Raw genomic sequence first — 22,787 nt, forward strand, 5'->3', positions numbered from 1 at the left:
GAAATCGTAAAAAAAACATCTGCCTATTTGTGAAATAATAATTTAAAGAAATGTAAAATCACTTTGGGGTAGATCGATAAATTTAATCTAATAACTCAACTTGATGGTTTTGAGATACCTATTTTAAATGCACATGTATTGTAATTTATAGAAAAACTACATTGTTTTATGGCATAAGCAAAAATATGTATTTTACATTTTAGAAAAATTTAAGTTTTTTGTTAAAGATATATTAATGAATTATAAATTATAAATACCATATTATACTTAATTTATAATGCTTTTATCATACGTTTTTAGTAAAATTAAATTCAATGTTTATAAACTATACACCTAATTCTACCTAAATTCATAATACATGATACAAACAATATTTTTTTTTAATTAAGAAGCAATCAATACTAAAAATAACTGCAAATATAAATATTTTAAAAACACATTTATGGAAATTGTTTTATATTATATTATCAGATTTATTTAAAATTTGTCTTGTTAAATAGTGATGGGTAAAAACTTTTAGTCTGCTCAATATTTTTAATTATTTTTAACAGCTTAACGCCCGAGGACTCGTTTACAAAAACATTGTTTAGTGGCCGTAAATTTAGGCATGAGTCCTGCGTCATGCGTTTTTTTATTAAAAATACTGGGATACCATCAAGTTTGCCTCTATATAATAACTATACTATTTCTACGTACTATCAAATTAAAAATAAATTATATTTTATTTTAAATTTTTGTGAAATAAGTCATCTCATCCCATTGCAACGCAATGCAATGAGATGTCGCCTTTTTGGTGCACGAGATTTTTTTTAATACATATATGAACAATATTTATTTATTTTATATAATAAATAATATTTTATGTAACACTTCTTTAACAAAAATAAATTTAAGGATCAAATTGTCTGGCTAAGTAAACATAAAACCAATCCATTCAAAAGAAATCGAAACATCCCGGTTGATAGTAAATCAATTAACAAAGTTTTTCAACCTTGAATTCTGTATGCTATTGCAAAATTAAAAAATAAAACCGTTACGCTATATGTAGATGAATTAGATAACACAGTAATCAAAGAACTTCAAAAAATATCATCCATTAACTTACAAACATTTTACCCAGTGTTTGTTATTTTAAAATTTTCTCACCATTTGAAAAATCGCAATGATTAACAGAATAAGAAACCAGGGGGAAAAAGCTAGAATTCGGAAAAATTATCGCCGTATTCAATTATTGTAAAATAATTGAAAAAAAAATATTATTGCACTTAAAAGTATCTCCATGGAATAATATATTAAACGAATAAATATGTATTATTCATTCCTAATATTTTATGTAAATTGAAAATGGTTGCAATGGTTACCAATCAGTTATTTATAATTTAATAATATATATGTTTAAATGCTTCAATAATTTTTGTTTAAACGATTTAAAAGAAATATCCGTTTATAATATAATATAATTTGCACTCACCAAATTTTTCGGCGTCCCTTTTCTGCTTACAACTGGCACAAACACATTTATTTTTATCACTACACTTATGACCCACCCTATATCACTATTTATAATAATTTTTATTATTTACACTATTCACATTTTTTGATACGTATAAAACACATTTTTTTTTCACAATTTCTGCATCTTTCCTTATTCCATGTGCAGTACAATCACGACACTTTCTTCACACATATATTGCCACACTTTTATTTTTATTTGTTGATGCTGTTTTTGCTTATCCGAAAGCCATTCTGGTGGAACGACAACACGGGCACGGTAAGATGTGGTAGAAACTCGTGAAATGTCTTTAAAATCGATAGATTTTACTGAATTCTGCATTAATGCTTTAGCTGCACTCAAAAGAAAATCTGTGAATAATTTTGCTGTTACGATTAAAATTTTGATAGACACTGAACGAATAAAACAATGCGCGTTGAAATAAAAGAAAAAACAATATCTTTTGTTTTTTCCATTGTTTTTTTTTTAAATATTACGTAACTATGTATTTATTGATCTAAATACATTTATTACAGTTAATTTTATATTGTAGTACATTAAGGCTTATATATTGTTAGGCCGGTCATTCTGCTTTTTCCCGTGTCTATCATCTGGCTGTTATGAAAAGTATGTATCATACAATCTCTTTTTTATTTGTTTTCCTAATTTGGATAAGCGTTTTAATTTTTCTGCCTTGTAACATCTGTAGAGGCCTTAATTTTATATTTTTGAGATTATGGCAGACCCATATTTTTCTGGATTGTTCCACGAAGTTTTTCATCGCCGTGCTTACTAATTTTCCTGCATTTCCAGTGTATAGTTTAAAATTACAAATATAACCGGTATCTGATTCGCAAAACATTATATTGAACATTTCATATTTGGTTGAGGACTAAATACCCGAAAAATTAGTCTACTTAGCTATGAAATTAGTTCCCTTATCAAGTGAAATGTTTTGCTATGACTTGTAGCATTATTGAATTTGCCTTAAAAGTAATGAACTATTTGAAATGGTTAAAATTTGTCTAAATCTATTTATTGACATATCAATATATCAGTCTATATCGAAACTTTTAATAAATAAACTTAACTACTTTTTCAGTTCACTTACTGTCACATCGTTCCATTGTGCGGTTTTATTTTATATTTTGTATTTATGAGATGTATGCCGACGATATAAATTTGTTTCTAAAACTATTATTTCGAACAAATAATAACCAATACATAAATTGCCCACTTCCTCGATGCTTTCACTATTATTAGGAAAAACTTGTTCCCCTGAAATACCTTCGAAATCTTGATTATCGCTTGCTGGATTAAATTCACTCCAGTCTTTTGAGGTACTATCACTATCATACTCACCATCGATGAATGAAAGTGAATTCATCACAAGTTCACAAGTTCTTGGGAATTTACTAAGAAAGATAATTGTTTGCCATTATTCTGCGAAATAAATAAATACGTATTGTATTGTACACATACTTTTTCATAAGTCTAAATTCTAAGAAATTTTGCTCTATCACTCATTTTTCGAGAAATTAGATACACTATGCATAAAAATATCCCTATGTATCACATTAACAGTTGTAAAGGAACTAATATGTTAGAAATTAAGATTTTGACTAACAATATTTATTTTTCTTGGAATATTCTTTGTATGGTTTGTAATAATATATACGATTTAATCGTAGAATAGTCTTTGTATGGTTTGTAATAATATATACGATTTAATTGTTTTGGGATTCCATATTATTGGTCCGGGATATAATGTATTATAAAAAATGTGACTACATATTGGGTTGCCTCTCATTTTGCATTCCAAACCCAACATTCTAATAATAAGTATAAGTTAATTGTATTTATTGTTTCATTTAATCGATCCAATTTTAATATGCTAAACGCAATGTGTCATATTAAATAATTGCCACGCATTTTGCATGACTAGCCCCAGAATATTTACACCTAATATTGTTAGTTGAGTTTTAAAAAATAACATTAGTTTTAACAATCAATTTGTAATTTATTTAAATAATTTGCAGAGTTGTTTTAGTTATATTTATATTTAAAAACCCATGCATATATTTTATTCCGTCTTTTAGTAAATGGAGAAAGAAAGAGCTATTAAAAACGTTTTTTCTTGTATTTAATTTTGATTTACGCTTCTCAAACATCGACAGTAAAACCGCTAAACTTAAAAAAATACGCGGACGAACCAACATAGATAGATCTACAGGCAAAGCGTATCAATTTGGAATGAAACGAGACGGTCGGAACGGTTCGTGTTTATTTTTTGTTACCAGCTTTCCCGCAGATGGAACCAACCGGTGATGAATACTTTGTGATTGGGCTTAAATATGCCGCCTGAGGGATAACTTCGGGACAAATTTTTCCATTACCGCTTTTTGTTTGCTTAATGATATTCGCGACGGGGCGGCTGATATCGAATTGTTGACTCTGTCCACGAGCCGGCATTTGGCAAATTGAAAGGGCCGGACGCGGATTTTTTATCCTTTTCACATCACCAGCGCCTGCTGTGGGGTGATAAGGCGAAAACATAATAATGAACACAAACAGACTGACCTTACCTAATTAAAATTTGATCCTCCGACCTTAGACTGTGAAAAAAAGTAAGATTGATAATCAAATTTATATAAAATAAATATTTTCACGAGTTTAAAAATAAATTTAATGAAAGAAATTTGTGTAAAATTTAATTTACTTGACACGATCAATAAACAATATAGAATATAAAAGATACGTGTCAAACTAAAGTGGTTATCAAGCTAATATTAACTATTTTAAAATTTTAGTATATATAACTGCTTTTTATAATAATCAGCTTTATCGGAAATTTCATATTTAGATAATTTATTATTATTTTTTATTCTATTTATATTCTTTTAATAGAATAATCGAGGATTTATACGTTTACTGGCTTACAATAGAATTAACAAACATATTATTACTGTGCGATAAAACGTGACCAGCAGGCATTGATGCTATAAGGGTGATGCACAAATTTCAACCCTTTTACATAGACAACGTTTGCGTTTGATGATAAAGCGTTGAAAAATAGTACAAATATATTTACTTTGCGAAATAATATCTGACCCCATATATCTGACGTCGTCAATGAACCCTTGTTTGCTTAGGTAGTAGTCATGTGTCACACTGATGCTGGTGAATGCCCGCGTGACACGTGACCATCCCTTAATAAGCTACCAAATTAGACGCGGGTTATATGTATCAGAGGCATAGGATTAATCGATAATTTAAAGCTTTGATGTTTTAAATACATAAAGCAAAGAGCGAGTTTTCAAATCATTAAAAAAAATAAAAGGAGTACGACAAGGGGATTTCATGTAGCTGATTTTGTATCATACGGTCTGTAAAATTTAGATATTAGCAATTATTTTTGTAGAATTAGGTTATTTTTTTAAGAATAACATATTTAAAATTATTTTTTCAAGTTGAGTATGGTATATTTTTGCAAAAGTGTCACTCAATTAAATATAAATTAAAACGAAATAATATTACTCTTGTGATGCAACTTCAGCACTGAGCGAACCGAGTTAAACTGTTTCTGCTACTTCGTATTATGTGAGCTCGAGTAATTTTTTTCACCAGTGGAATTTCCAATTAAAACTTTATAAACTAAGTTTTCATCATATTTAAGTTATTCAAACATAATAAGAAAAATGCATCAGTTCTAATATAAGTTTGCTAGCTGCTGCGCTATAATTGTTTATGCACATTATAGCAATTTTAATTTACAAAAACGCGATTATTAAATTTTTATTTTTGGCTGTCTTATGGCCACAATAGCATCAATACATTATCGTAGATTTGATAAAAAAGTCGATTAAAAATATTCCAAATTTAAAAATATCCGTTGCAGCATGTTTTTATTACTATAATTATAAGATTCGTTGCGAATAATAATTAACAATTTATCTAAGTATCAAATTTTCTGAATTTAAATGAAATCTTTATGTATCGATTAACCTTAAAGTTGGTAGTCTTATTATGCTGTTGCAAAATTAAAGCGCGGTTAGTTGTAAATGCATTGAACATATAGGCAAACTCAAGGTGAAACTATTAACACAAAGAGGTTAAGTCCTAACTGTCTCATTTAAATGTAATTGTGTGCTTATTGTTAGATTTACTATGCTTCAATTAAAGAGGCAGCTAGTAAAAGTTATTAGCTAGAATGTTAAGTGCTGTCAATATATAGATAGACAAAAATAATTAAACTAAATACTGTGTGTGTTGAAGGATGCGATATAATTGAATTAAAAATCAAGTATGAAAGTTTACATTAGCTTTTCAAAAGAGCTATGTTTAAAATTATACAAAGCTTCAAATAATGAGTCATATCCTGTAAAAACATATGATAAAAATGTTGCAAATACGCCGATGAAAACATTTTGTTTTTTCATTGGCTAAATATTGTTCTTTCCATTAGTTTATCGAGGGAATATAAAGTAAAATATACAGAAATTGCGTTGTGTTTTTTCGGTCGCAAAATAAAACAAAGTTATGGTCTGTTTATTGTTTTGAACATTGTCTCTGCGTTTATGCAAAACTTTAGTGCGCCGAATGAAACAATATTTGTTTTGCTGCCATGATCGAATGGGAATTGGATCGAACGACATTTGAGTTTTTCCGTCGAAAGTTCAACTCCGGTCGGCTAAGCAATAAATATTTGAATTGGTAATAGGAAACATTTTTTCATCCGTTTCGGTACACAGTTTTGTTTTTTCACTGTGCCCTAAATAAAGCTCCGGCGTTCGTTGTTTTATTTTTTGTCGTGCTTTTTCGCCCCTCCTTCTATTAGATTTTCCATCGTGCTAGACGTCTTTCGTCTTATTATCAAAACTCGATGACGTTTTTTTTGAGATTTTTTCCGACGAATAGCTCTCAAATCCATTAATCTGTCCTTCGGCCCGTTAAAGAATATTGGAAATCCAAAGCGTCGCTAATTTGACAGGTCAATTTTTTCGGCGTATCGGCCATCTTGTAAATTGCTCGAAAAATTGTAATCGAATTTATTTTTTTTGCTAAATTTTAATTATTTATATCGACTATTGAATATAAATATGCATAAAATGGCACTTCAATCTTCTTTCTCTTTTATTTTACTTATACCATCAATTTATTTACAGTTAATTAAATTGAAGTATTTAGTACATACGAACATAAATAAGTAAAGATACGAAGCTTATTAAAATGAAGTGAATTATTTATACTAAATAGCTCTCACTTCTGTTTTATAAAAACTAAATAATTAAATAAATTAATCAGGTTTCAAATGTTTAATTTAAAGTTTATTTAAAATATATAATAATAAATATATAAAAAGATAAGTACATAAAAAGAATTAAAAACAACATATTTAAATTTGTTTTAATCTTAACATCTGACAGTTCAACTATATATGATGATTAATAGTACTTTAATACTATTCTAAAATACGACCTCTAGTACAGAAAATTGATTAAATCGCTTTTAAAATTATGCATAACTAATGTATTAACCCTTTTTCGGTTAGGCGTCACGTTCGCATCACCGGCCAAAAATACACACATACACGCTACACTTTTGCGTATACTTCTCGGGTCGCAGTAATTTAATGAAGTATTTTATTAGACAATGCACAGAGCCGGCGGCCAGTGAATTTGCGTTAATTAAAATGTAAATTTCAAGTGTCAAATCCCTCACAAAACCCTTATCACGGCACCGGGAGCGTAGCCTCGGCTCGTCGGTTGTCTGGGAGCTCTCTCTTCTCTCTCTCTCTCTTCACTGTGTCTCCAGAAGAACGAGATTCGTTGCCATGGCGACGTGTCCTTTTCGTAAAAGGCGTTGTTTCTCTCCTCCTTGCAGCCTCGGCTCTTTTTCCTTAGTGCTGGGTCCGCCGTTAGTAATGCTCTGATGCCGGAGGAAATTTCTCGACTTTCACAATATAATGACTGCACAAAAACGTTTCATTGCAAACACCGTAAAATCCGTAATAAAACCGACGTCGCTGACTTTTTATTGCGTTTTAATTAATTCAAATATCTTCATCGAGACGACGAAGACGGCGCGAATTCTTCGTTTTTAATTAAGATTATGTTTTTTTGCTCGTACTGTGCCAAACAAATCGACAGATCCAATAGTTTTGTATTACTTGGGCGAATGGTAAAAAATATTAACTTGCTGAAATTATTTCTGAATTATTAAACAATTAAAAGTCTTAAAAAAATAACGTTAAAACTACAATAAATTTATATTCAATTCACTATATACAAAATCATAACATATTAAAATTATAAAGCACGAACCAGACCAGCTCCTCGTAGCTGACATTAAGCAGAGCAATGTACAATGTCAGCGTATAAAGAAGCTGGATGGCAACAGCCATAGCGAGTCGGCCAGTGTTGGCCAAAAGAGGACGCGATCGTGATTCTTCAAGACGTTCCGGAACGCAAAACTGGAATTCCTCGAGAATAGTTGTCAACAGCACCCTTCAGTAGTTTAAATATATGCTTAGCGATATACAATTTTGTGTTTAATATGCAAGAATAATTATCAATGAAATAATTAAATTAAGTTTTATACAGCTATTTTTTAAACTTGGAAGCACTGAATTTCAGAAAAAGGTAGATGCTTTCTTGTATATTAAAATTAAAAATGACTTTCAAAAGATAAAAAGCTTATTTTTTCAAACGAGTATTTTTCATTTTCTTAAACTTAAAACTCACGCATTGAAAATGACATCTAAGGGCAAATCTAAGCACATATGTATGTATCTATGAAAAGCTAACATGTTATATTTGTTCTCATTTACAGATAACAAACCATGACCTATGGAGTGAAAGCAACACATGGGGTCCGGTGTCGTTATCGCAAAACATCACAAAGGTCTACTTGAATACGGGTGTTGCCCGCGACCGGCTTGAGGTCCACGAGGGCCGGTTGACCTCAATCATGGATTGGGTTAGCCTGGCATGCTGCTTATTAGCATTTCTGCTATACTACAACACCCTGGACGCCGGATTCGTGTACGACGACAGGTGAGCTCTTTTTATATTTAAAAATTTCCTACTCCCGTCCTACAATAGTATCCATTACCTATACATAAATTACAACAACAAAAAACTTTTTTGAATCGACACTAATAATTCAAAATTGATCGGCTTGTGAATTTCGGCCTCGATCACCACTGTGCGGTTTATTCGATCTGAGGGCTTTTTGTTCCGTGTTTGCCCACTTACACTGTTTGAGCACGATCTCATAAATTTAAATTTCAGCTGAAAACGAATTGCTAAAAGTTAATATTGTGCCGTGTTATAAGACTGTTGAAAACCGCAGTCAATGTGATCGGTTAATAATTCCGTTTGAGCTTGGAATTCTGAGCTGTTATTGTTTTTGTGCTTATTGAATTTATTATTTACCTTTCTGTGGTACGAGCTTGAGACAAAATATACAAGAAAGTAAAACAATATTTAGTACAAAAATAGTATTTTTTATAAAGTCTCAATCTTTGTTAGTAACTACAATATATACATTGTTTTTTATTATTAGAGTAGTAAATGTGTGCGTATAAATACAGATAATTCAGATATATCAGCAATGTTTTCTGCAATATTAGCTCGTAATTAAAGCAAAAGTAATTTTACATTCCTAAAATGTGCTAATAATTTCACTATCAAAATTATTTTCTTTATTAAAATAAAGCAAATTTTATTATTGCGTATTTAGTAGTTTTAAAGTAGTTTTCTATTATATATATTAAACAATAACTAAAACTGTAATTAAAATGCTACATTAACTTTTTAATATTGTAATGTATATAAATTACATTATATTATATTTAGCTAAATTTATTAGAATTTTTTTTATATTAATCTAAAGAAATAATTAATTTTTCGTTTTTATAATAAACTGCAATAGTATTTTTATAAATCATAACATATTAAGTAAACTTAAAATGCTGTTATTTTATATTTTATATGATCAGATCAACAATGCATTTTTTAAGCAATAGCAAAAAAATATTAATTAAGCCCACAGAACAAATTTAACTGAAAAATAAAATAGTTTCTGAGAAGCACTATTTAATATATTGTATTATACATATAATATAATTGCACAAAATTGTCATAAAAAAGATTTATGATATATTAATTTATTTAATGCCTTAAAATGTCAACTAAGACATTTGTTTTGAATAAATTTATAAACATCCGAGTTAAATTTTTTTATCTGATTTTTATGTATTTTACATATACATATGCCAGTGCTTAAATAAAAAAATATTGTTATTAAAATAGTTTAAAGTATTTGAAATTACAACTGTTTTTATTATGGCGTCTGCTTTCTTATTGCTAGTGTCATTTTCACATTAGTACATTTAATATATTTACTTCAAAAGCTTTTATTATTTACTTAGTTCCTAATAAATCTTTAATAATTAAACAAGTTTAACTAAGATACATTATCATTGTTTCTGTACCATAAATAATATGAGTATACAAATATTTCCTAAAATACTTGATTAAATTGTTAGTAAGAGAGGATTCCACGTAGGCGTGTATATGGCAATTTGCTCAGGCAATCCAGAAAGTATGAGAAAAGTTCGCTAGAAATTTAGGAGTCATAATGAAAATCTGTGGTCGGTGTCGAGATTAGAAGAGGAAGTCGCTCACTGAGAGCGGCGGATGTTATTAATTGTGAAACTCGACGGATAAAGTTACCTTAGTTAATATCACTGAGATAGTTTGATATTAATCTTTAAACGTAAATAATTGCATATAATAAATCATCAATTTGATTCCGTGTCGTTGTACAGGATTAGGTAAAATTCATTAAATGAATACAAAATCGCGTTACACGTAACTTAAACTTAATAAAAATATAAGTAGATTCTTATTAAATGGTAAATTGTCGTGTATAATAATAACTAGGAAAAGATAAAAGTATTCTCATTTAAAGTTATAATGCTATGACCAAGAATTGTTATTCGATTCGCAAAAACTAAGTCTCTCGGCTTTGATACACATCTTATGAAAGCGACCATTCAAACTTTTTCTTGTGACCAGATAATGACAGTCAAATAATGATAAATTGCTTCATTCATTCTACTTGGGGGATGTTCGATATTGTATAAAGGATGATAGTTTATTTTTACATATACACATTTATAAATGTACATATGTAATTTATATATATATATATATATATATATATATATATATATATATATTCGTATGTAATATAATTTATTTTATATTACATATATTAATAATCTAAAGTGATATTTGCGATACTATTGTTTAATAAATATCTGGTATTTTATGTTAAAAATAGTTAAATAATGTTTAAAACATTGTTTAGTACCATTGTTAATGTTTATGGTGCTTTTAGTTTATTCTTATGGCACGGTTAAGTTTTGTAGAACTTTGGCTTTTGCTCTTCGACCTTGGGAATTTAAGTTAAAATATGAAAATTACACTTAAATATTTTTAATTCTCTAAAATTGTTGTTAAAAAATATATTTTACGTACGTTTAATTTTTCTAAATAAAGAGAAAATAAAAGGAGTGGTCAAGATATTCACATTTTTGCCATTCGTGCATTATCTTTTATTTGGATGTGTTTCTAACATACATAATATCGATGTAAATACATCATTTTATATCATGTATTTTTTATGACACTATCATCGCGTTTATACCATTCATGATGTTAAAATAAAATCAACGAAGGGTTTTATTGAGGTGTAATGAGGGTTCAGTAATACTCATATAGTTCACATACACATACGCGTGTATTTAATGTCTGTACGCACTACAAATATATACGTTTCGTACGTGATCCGATCACATGGAAGATTAGAGCTATATTTAGGTTATGGAAAATATTTTTTTATCATTATGTGCATCGCATTAAGCAATTGTAGCAGCGGCGGGTATTCATGAGTATATTGTTAGTGATTATGTTTCACCCCAATAGTTTTTCTGTTTAGTGATGCGTGTGATTATTGTTGTGCAACAAAACAGATTTTTTGTCGTGCCGCACATGTGTTTTTTTAGTTTAGAGAGGGGTGAAACTGGGGCAATGTCACATTCGCAACCCTTATGGAGTGTTCTATGTGAGGATTTTGTTATAATCAATAATGCTATGGCTTTAAGGTAAGAAATATTAAATACTGAGATTTTAGCAAGTAGTCACAAAAATATAACTGTTTAGTTTATTAAAAGCAAAACTGCAAAATATACTTTTTTGGTAATACATAGATAATAGAGATTCCAATTCGAATATTCGAATATTTGCATAGCAAATATATTTTACCGTACTGTTTGTTATTTTAATATTTTTTTAACTGTGGGATTCGTTTATATTTGCAATGAAATATTTTGATTATTTTATTTCTATAAACACTATAAAACCAATCAATTTTTAAAACACAGTTGTGTATTGTGAGTTTTTGTGTATTGAAACAAGTTGGGTAGTCATTAAGGCAAAAATATTTACAGCAGTGTTTTTTTTCGTTTTGCTAAACTATTAATTTTTTTGCCATAGGCATAGTAACTAATTGCCGTCAAATAATAAAAATAAATAAAAATACACAATGTAATTGCAGAAAATTTTAAAACTACTCATATTTTTGAGTTATTATTATGCAGCTGTGGACTTTCTCATTAATTGTATTAAATAAGTTTTCTCATTTAAAGCTATACAAATATTTAAAAAATGCTTTTTATTTGGTTTCCCATTTATTGTAAAATATTTTGGTCACTTTACTCTTTTGTTTAGATTTTTTTAAATATTTTTGCCATCTTAAAAGTTAACGACGTTAAGTTTAAAGATAGAAATCGCGAATATTTTTTTAAGATATATATAAATTGATTGCTCATCAAGTACCAGTTAAACAAAAAACACTACAATTATTCTTTTAATGAATTGAAATAAACCACACAGGTTAGGTTAGGTTATGTTCGTCATGTGAAGTAAAAAAAATTGTTGATAAAACCACTGATTTCCTTAATTATAATTTATTTAAACACTAGATATAAAAATCTGTCCGGCTAATAACGTAAAAATCAGATCTGTGCATATATAAATGTGTAAGAAAAAATGTTCCAATTTTGTTTAATTTTTCATTGTAGAATATATTTTGACTCTTTACTATTTCTAGTAAGATTTTGTTTCATTTTAATTAATAATTATTAACCTAATTTATTATACCACTAGATATATAAATACGTCTGGCCAAGACCGTAAAAAAATTTATTTGTGCACATAGAAGTGTGTAAGAAAGATTTTCTATTTTTGTTTAATTTTTCATTGTAAAATATATTTTACCTCTTCACTCTTTTTAGTTAGATTTTTTAAATATTTTTGTGACAACCGTTTTCTAACCCAAAGAGGAATACAACGCTATTGAAAACACTTTATAAATTGTAATCAATATATTGTTTTAAATCTCTTACTAGATTTCACATTAAGTCGCACTGGCTACGAGGTCAATCAATATTCCGAATAAAACATCTTTTTCTGACACGTTTCGGGAATACCAACGATTTTAAATCATCAATCAGGCTGTAGACTGTGCACGTCAGACGGCAGAATTTTTTACTTTTAGCTTGTTGCTTCCGCTTCATTGCAAGTTTTTTTTAGAAAGCTTACACTGAAGTAGGCTGGTATTTGTCAAGTTTTAATCCTTGGCCGGACGTTCCCATTAAACATACAGTGGCAAACATTTTGACATTACCGGTCGGGTCGCATTTTAGGCATTTATTACCGTTATATCATATATAAATGACCATTATATCCTATACAATAAAAAGTATAGCAAATAGATGTTTCTTGTGCTTTTATTAACATTCATATTAAAGCGTCTTTAAAAAAATATTTTTGTTGAACAGTAATGCGTTTATCAAAACGATGATAAATAACATTAACAATGGATATAAAAGCATTACAAAAACAAATACTCTCATATTTTTCTACACCAATGGGTAAAGTTCGACGGATGGATAACGCCAGTAAGCGGTTTACAGATCTCTATGGATAGTTGGCGCCGCACAGGATTACCGTTTTGATGTAGCGATAGATAGGAGAGACGACGAAAAACAAAGCTTGTTGCTTTCGCCGTATAGCTTTTCGAAACTATTTTCCGCGATAATGGCAGATTATCCCCGTAATCCGTGCAACGTGAATGTGACGTACGGCGGTTCGAACTTTACACATTATTACGACACGTCCCCATCAAAAGCGTATTTATTATTTTTTGCTTACCCATTAAACCGAGAACAATGGGCTGCGGTGATGAACGATAATGGCCGGCGTTCCGACCTACTAGAACCGGTACATAGATAATGCCCACCGTCCTAAGTCCTGAAAGGCTCTCCAGGCAAATCCAGTTCAATAGCTGCCTTAATCTCTTATCTGATTGCCAATGTAAAATTAGGGCTCTATTAGCGCACAAGGGTCTGAGATTGTATTTTGCAGACGTGTGGTCCGCGAAATCTGCGAGATCCCAACAATCAGTCTTGATTAAGGCTCTCTTGTCAAAATTTATACTGAACGCTGGATTAATTCATCAGGGGAATGTGTGTGTGGTGAGATTTGTTCGTTTTCATTAATCACACTTTCGCATGCTAATATGCCATAGCAAATTTTAGTTATATAAATAATTATTCTATTAAAATTTTGAGGATAATATGACATTTTTATTTTCAATATTTACTTATTGACAATAATAAATATTGTCCCACAAAAAATATGTAGACGTTTTGTGGTGACAAGATATTTTTTTAATATATAATGTTCTTCAAAATGCTATTTATATAGCCGCAAAAATGTTATTGTATTGTTCTTATTTTTATTTGCTCGACAAACTTTTGTACATTATCTTATGCTTAACGACATTGTAAATAAATTTTAAATTAAATTATTTAATAATGTGAGTTTGGCGTCATCAAAGTAAATTATTCATTTTTCACCTTATCGTCCTTCAAAATAACCGAAGGTGTGCTTAAAATACGTCGTCGTCTGGTAGAGGCAACGCCATTAGCATTAATTTCAAATCGTGTCAAGAGAGTCTTGGAATGAAAGAGAAAAAAATCGTCCGGCGCTAAATTGAATTTGGCCTAATGCCTTTGCAAAGTCAAGGAGAGAAAGTGAGCGCGAAAGAATGAAAAGGTTCCCTTTGAACCCTGCCGGCCATATTCAATGGAATATCACAAGGGATGTCGCATAAACCTTCCTTACTCCGACACCTTTCAAATCCATTTCGCACCTAATGGTAAAGTTATAATCCACCCCCTGGACAGATTTGTGAGACGAGGATTCAAAGCCCTGAGGTATATAGTATACGAGTCCGATTTGTGGGGGGCCATGCTCACAGCAAAGCATATAGTATATTTTATCGATATTCAATTCGATGTATTCAAATGTACACGCAGAAACCCTCTCCCATTCTTCTGACGTTGTGTCTCCTTTATACGTATAATGTAACCTAATGTTCCGTAATTTAGTCGAAAGTTGGCGAAGTAATTGCAAAGCAGAAAGCATAAAAAATCTACAACATTTACATTTTAAAATAATCACTAAATACATTACAAAATTGAAACAAATATCATAAAATAAAATATAGGTGTAAGTTAATCAAATTTGCATTAAACTTTATAAAACAATAACTAGTTTTTTTCAGATTAGACACTCGATTTAAAATAGACGCGTTGAAATTCAGTTAATTAAAACCCAATCAGTAATTCAATATTCATAATATTAATAATTAAATGCTTAAACAAATTGACCTAAAATTCGTGCATTAGCGTTATTTGTGCAAAATTTCAGTAATCAAATGTTTGCTAAATCAAATCGCATTGATAATCAATTTATGAAATGTAAATTCATTATAAGTTAATACATTTACATAACTCATGAATATTTGACGATTGCTTTGCTCCACCGCATTTGACGATTTTCTGTGTTTAATTACTGAAACTATTCATTTTCAAATCACAAATTGATATAGTAGTACTACTGCAATTATACAGATTAATTATTATATACAATTGTAAAAGCTCTTGCGATATAATTTAATAATCTAACAATACGGATAAAGTAACAAGTTTGTGTTCACAGATGTTCCGTTTTTACATAAATAATATCAAAAATATATGTATAGGCAAAATAATTTATAAACGAATATTAAAAGCCGATATCCATTAGCAGATGAAAACAGGAAATAATAGATTTAGTACATACATGCGTAATAATCACATACAATACAACACATTAACATAAACCTTTTAATTTGCACAGATAATCTGTTCCACGCATTTATTTATTATTACAAATTACAGTTTTAATGAAAGTTTAAGGATTGAATAGTTAAAATATGGCTGAAAAATTAGTGCATTATATACATAGAAACATTCTATATAGCTGGTTATCGTTTAAGAAATATTAAGATTACTGCTTGGTTGGATCAGATCAAACGATTAAAGCAAAGGTGGATGCCTCTTTCTGGACTCCGCAAGGTTGTCTGCTTTGATTCGGCTGCAGGAGTTCAAGTTAAACTCTTGTGTATCTTAAGTGATACTTAGGAAGTTGTGAGTCAGCGTTCTGGATTATATATTATACATATACATCACATATATTAGGGAGAATAAAAGATCAAAGCCCCTATTCATGACCAATCTTAATGATATGATGATAAAACTCGTGTCTTTGTTTTTATCTGATAAATTTCTTATTTGGTGTATATAATACAATAGATCAGTCGCTTTTCTATGGCATTGTTTAAGTATGCAACGGTAGTTTAACTACCCGCTATTTAATTGCGTCTCATGTAGTGTATGCCACAGCTTCCATTTTTACACATTTACATTCGCGCATGCTAGAGCCGAGTCACAAGAATAATCAATCAATATTCTGCATGCATTATTTTATCATCAATAAATAGTTCGTCAATCCTAAGCATAATCCTAGGCATGAAGAGCGAATAATTAAGTTGCTTTTAATCTATCGATTAATTGACTTTCAATGTCAAATAAAAGAGTTTTAACGCGCCGTTAAACTGTATAAGCTGAAAGGGCTAGACAAGAAAATTGCCGCGTTAAAGAAAATTCGCTAAAACCTACATCGATAGCGTCTAAAACTGAGGGTTTTACTAAATCTAATCCCATTCGGTATAATACTTGGCATTAGGCAATTCTGTTCGAAAAGATATATAATTGTTTAATCACATGAGATTCCCTTTTATAATAAAAATATTCCATATTGAAATATATTTCTGTTGTTTAAAGAAATCGGTGTCTTCGTTTGCCAATCCAGGATGAAATAGAGCTTTCGAATATACTTATGATACCGTTTATAAAAATTAAAGATTTTATTTTTTCCAAAACACGTTTAGTGTTATGAGTCGATTGACCCACCATACATACGCTTATAAGACTTGCGATATAGTTAAGGTCAGTGTAAGCTTATTTATACAGATTTAAAGTTGAATTTTGGTGACAGTAAAGAATTCTTAACCCGCCGTTGGTCGCACGGCGGCGCAGCGCTCACCCTATCGGTTTTTTTGATGCCGTTTTTTTTGTATGAAACATATTAATTTTCGGGTCCCTCTACTTTTCAAGAATTATGTTTTCTTCAATATTGCAGGCTCAAACACGTGTTTACTAATTTGATATACATTTGGTTTTGCGTATTAGTTTTGTTATATCAAGGATCGAGAGAGAACGTTATTTACGCGGGTTAGATTCGTGCTGGAAATTTTATTTTTTGGTAGTTTCTTTTTATTATTATTTACTTTTTTGTTGTTATTATTATGTTTTTAATTTATTTTATAAATATATTTTATTTAACTCTTTTGATACATAGTATAAAAAAACTTTTTTGAATTTTTTTTTCGATTCCTTAGATAATTTAAAAAATTAAACAAATTTATCGCAAAGTTTGCAAATAAAAATATAGCAGTACTTAGGAGAGAAACCTGACACTACGATAATTCATCACCCAGAACCAAGTGAATAGAATTGTCCAAAATGTAATTTTTGCCCTAGGAAAAAAAATCGCAAAATCACCATCAAATGCCACATGTGCTATAACCCAATATGCAAAGAACATTCATCGGCATTATGTCCAGATTGCATAACTAAGTATTCAAGTCTTCAAGATCAAAAATAATATATATTTTTTCATGTTTTTTTTTATAGTTTTAGGCATATATCTAAAAAAATTATATTTTACTTTTAAAATATTTATTATTTTATTTTTCTGCTTTCGTTATATAAATAAAAGTTTTAAAGAATTTATTTATTTTATATATACAACACTAAAATAAAATAAAAATAAAAAAAATAATAAATATTCAATATTTAAACTTAAAAACAGAAAAAACTGAGAGGCGGCTATTCGCTCAGGCGCGACCAACGGCGTATGCAACACTCGCGCGACCAACGGCGGGTTAAGCATTCTGTATATGTTTGCTAGCAAAATCCAATGTGTCAATTTTTTGCAAAATGGCGACAAGTATAAAAACTTAAACACTCGTAACTCAGTAGGTTTTAATTTTAATGAAAAGATTGCTTTTTATGAAACGTTTAAAAGCCTAAGTTTTATCTAAATAAAATATAAAAAAATTAGTTTTTTGCTTCAAAACAAGCGATGTATCAGTTCGATCGGACCTCCATACTAGCCATTTTGCGAATTTTAACTGCTTGGTTTTAGAGATTAAAAATTAAATTTTTAGTATCATATAGAACTACTGAGCCCCTTTATACGATCTGTATGAAAAAAAAATATAAATATTTTTTACAAAATTGCGGCCAATGTAAAATTTAAAAGTGTCATAACTTTGCAAAATGAAATCCTACTAAAAAATGTCGTATGCGAAAAGTGTTCAAAAGCTTAATTTGCATTAAAAAAATAATTAAAATTATTATTTTTTTTATTAAAAAACGAGTCTTATTGTAAATTGACCGGGCCCCCATACGAGCTTTTATGCGACGTTTTTATATAATGAAGATGTCACAGAAATATTTGAGAACATTCGATCTCAAGAGATGTATTTGGGAAGGAATATTCCATTACGAATGTTATTTCATATTTTATAAAACTAGAATTATATCTTAAAATTAATAAAAATAAGCTTTCTTTGGGCAGTTTTTATTGGTTTAGTTCTAACATCACTTTTTTATAATGTAAAAGAAGAAGATTGCTAGCTAATTTTTAATTTTTAAAAAGTCACTATAAAAAATTGTGAGAGTACCGAATCCAAAGACAGTTTGCTCTTAACTAATACATTCAAAATTTGTACTGCAATAGTGCGTCGGCATTCTTTTTTGTAAATGCATTGTTTACGTATACATATGTATGTATGCGAGGGAAAAGCGATATATGTTGTCTCGCTTGTTCTTGTTTAAGCGGCAATGCTCATTTTAAGGTTTTTGGCCTGTGTCACATACGGCTATAAAATTCAATTTTTCGGTAAATTTCGAACAAAATAAATAACTAGTTGTCAATTTGTATGATTGTGTTAGTTCAACGTGCGTGTGTTTTGGATAAAAAGTGGCAGCTGTGACTTTCACTGTTCTTTGATAATGAACATTTTTTTTATGTATATTAATACGATAGATCCCGTTTTAGCACTTATTGATTGCCAAAGCAATGAAAAGCATTACCGGTGTTCTATTGAACTCTGTAAGCCGTTACGTTTTATTGCAAATGCAATATATTTATATACATATATTATTCTTTATTAATCACGCTTGTAACAGGTATTATACAACAAATTGGAACATTATTTTGCGAGAAATATTAACTTTAAAATAAATATTTACGACACATTGATCGAAATATATGCCGTGAATTGAATTTTTATTTGATATTGAATATTATTCATATTTACAATTATTAGGTTTAAATGACATATAAAAAGATAGTAAACAAAGCAATAAAAGTAATTTTGAACATATAAATAACAGTAAAACAACGGAATTTTAAACAAACGATTGTTTAAATAATGTATAAAAAGACAACCAAATAAGTCGTTACAATTAATGCGTCTTATAGTGATATAAAAAATATTAAGAAGATTTTATTGCTTTTATGTACTATGTTTAGCTCTAATTTGTACGCGATAGTATATCACTGAATTTATAAATACCAATATTTGTGCGTATAATGCTGCAGTATGCAGACATTAGTTTTAAACGTGAGTTCCGCTCCCGATCACTTGAGCGAAGCTGCTCACTCGCGCTTTTGCACGAAATAAAAATGTTATTTATATAAAACGATAATTTTAAAATTCATAAATTGGAAATTTTAAAGCGAAAAAGCTAGTTGAAAATAAACGTCAAAATATGTTTATAAAATATAAAAACTTTTTAAATAGCTCACACCCATGAAATACTTAATATGTGTTTTTGAAGTGGTAGTAAGTTTAGTTAAACATGTAAAGAAAATTATTTTATTTGTGCAGGTGAACGCGCCTCATTGTTTGAGGAAAGTTGGAGCACGTGTTCAGTTCACACAGTTATCCTGTTTGCTAATGTATGCTAAGCTTCTAACACAGAGCAACCAGCTAACTCTATCATATATCGCATAAGTGTACATATATGTACATAAATAAAATCATATGCGTATTTATATTATATGCAAAAAAAGTATATTGTACAAATATACTTTTATTATTGTTTATCTCTCAATGTTTCATCCAAACTAATAGAATATTTCCAATTTTTCACATTTATACATCTTAAAAGCATATAATTATATATTTTTAGCCTCTTATATTTTAAATAATTAAAGGGCAAACTAATTATAAAAATATGTATTAATCAAAGATACAAATGTATGAATCTCTTCAAATCATTCATTGCTTTTATTCTTAATATCGCATTACAGCGTAAATCTTTCGCTTCTTGGAAGTAAGAAACGTCGGTATACCTTTTACTAAACTTATTATGATGAATGGTGACACAAAAAAGGGCAAAGGATATTGCAAATTTTTGAATGATGGACCGTCCAAAGCAGGTGGCGTAACATTCCACGGTCGTAAGTGTTAAAAGATTGATCGGCGCTCATAGTCAGCTTTTAGTGCTAAGAGCAATGTCGGGTACCTTTAGATACCGGAAAATTGAAAAGCCAACATCAATAATAGTATACGTGAGAAAACTCTCAGAAGTGCGAAGGAATCCCACGTGTTATATCCGCCACCCCGGTCGTTATTATTTTATACGGGTTTAGGCTGGCTAACGATCGACAGCCGATTGGGAGTGATTCTTTGCTTTCTTGTTTGTTATAAATTAAAATACTATACAGATATTTACACTGACGATCAGTTTCTTCTAACCTTATTTTTTGTAAGGTTAATCTGTACTGTTTTAATAAAAAGTTTATTCATACATACCATCTGCGTTATGATCCATCCAATACCTCTGGGTGTTAGTTTTGAATTTATTTTTAAAACAAGTTTACGTTGTTAGAAAAAATACGAAAATAAAATTATTTACAAATATTTAATTGTACTAATAAATTACAATATCAAAAACATGAAACAGACACGGAATTAGTACCAGTGACACTTTTGCGTGCTTGTAGGAGAGACATATAGTAATTATGTGTGGCTAATTTCGAAACAGTGTCGGAACTACAGTGCGCCAGATCCTGCAACGGGGTGCAGAAGGGGCGCTCTTTTACTATAATGAGCTATTTTGTTTAACGTAATTTAGTAAATTGTTATTTATATGTGTTAGTATTTTAGAGTAATAATCGTAGTAAAATATTTCATATTTAATAAAACAAACATATTTATTGGAGGTACGCGTTATTTTTTCTAATCAAAAGGGCTGTAACAGCTCTGCTAAGTATTTTAAAACATCTTTATTATTTTATAATACCGGCTATCGAAAGATGCTGGGGTGGGTTATGTACCTCCTTGTCGATACATTTGAATATGCCCGAATCAAACGCTCCTGTGGGTACCTAATTATATTTTCGCTAAAAGTTTGCCAACTTTGATATTTGAATCCTTTTTGAGTGGAAGAGGGAAAAAGTTTTGCAAAGAAAATTTTCCTTAAATTGGAAGAAGGTTCCGCGGCCCCGGGCTCTATAATCATCCACGTGAAAGTTTGCCGTTTTGCGAATTTTCAGGCGGGAATTTAAACAAAATATTTATCGTGTAAGAGCGTCTGAAGATATTGAAATTCTTTTTAACGATAAGTATATCGATATGATAAAAATATATATTTAAAGAATATGTTAATTTATTTTACACTTTCAGACGTCGATCCAGTGACAAGTTAATGGCGAAATTAAGCTCGCAAAACAGAGTGCCTCTGCTGGTTAACAGTCGAAAGTTTGTTTTGTACTGTTAAACTAAGTCGACACTCGGATATTTTAAGCAACGAAAATTCTCCTTCGTAAATCTTGTGAGTAAATCCTGCGACGTTCGAGCAGACACGCAAAATAGGATGTATTTCATTTAACGACGTATCTTTAATGCGACGCAAGCGAATTACAACAATTTTATATTAAAATATAATTAAAAAATTATATTATTAATTGCTTTAATTGATTATTATAAAAAATATCGTTCAATTTTAATAATTTAAACGTTATTACGATGAAACATACACATTAATCAACTCATACGAGTTTGTACTGTATTACTATCTAAGTCAGTGAATAAAAATATACTTGAAATGATTAAAAAATGTTTTTATTAATCTATTTTTTATATAAACACATCCAATAATAATTATGAAAAAATGTTAGATTTAAAATTTTATAAAGTCAATATATTTAAAGCTCATAATCGTGTTAAAATAATGGTTTTTAAAGTCTGGATTGTTAAAAAAACACAATCTTTTATTAAAAAACTTATATGGCTTCAAAGTTAATCCATCTAAGTCTAGATTAAAAACAATACCAACTCAACCATTTTCAGATCAAATAGATTTACTCGAGTGAATAATTTGAGTTTGACGAGATAAGTTTGTAAAAATAATTTTATTTGATTTATAGTGGATTATTATTATTTAAAGCTTTATTTTATGACCTTGTAATTAAAACCTTAGGATTTTAATTACAAGGTCATAACATAATATATTTTATTAAAAATAGTACAATATTTATATAATTAGATAATTAATGAAAATACAATATTTGTACTTATGAAAAAAATATAGTTAAACTGTATTTTAATTTTAATTAGAGGAAAAAAATTATTATAATTTTTATTTTGTAAATTTTGATGAATTGGCATGTGATTTCTTAACTTTCTCGAGTAA

General features: G+C 29.3%; 1 protein-coding gene across 1 annotated transcript in view; it reads left to right on the forward strand.

Moving 5' to 3' along the window:
- Positions 1 to 22,787, forward strand: part of LOC148227409 (protein O-mannosyl-transferase Tmtc2-like) — a 284,374-nt gene that overhangs the window by 16,068 nt on the left and 245,519 nt on the right. Inside the window, exon 2 of the mRNA XM_088201697.1 lies at positions 8,324 to 8,547. Coding sequence (XP_088057823.1) covers positions 8,462 to 8,547 — 86 coding nt within the window. The 5' untranslated portion in view covers positions 8,324 to 8,461. The remainder of the gene's footprint in view (positions 1 to 8,323; positions 8,548 to 22,787) is intronic.

The sequence above is a fragment of the Plectrocnemia conspersa genome, unplaced genomic scaffold, assembly GCF_051122295.1.
Source record: "Plectrocnemia conspersa isolate PC_06_02 unplaced genomic scaffold, ASM5112229v1 ptg000013l, whole genome shotgun sequence".
Taxonomy (NCBI): Eukaryota; Metazoa; Arthropoda; class Insecta; order Trichoptera; family Polycentropodidae; genus Plectrocnemia; species Plectrocnemia conspersa.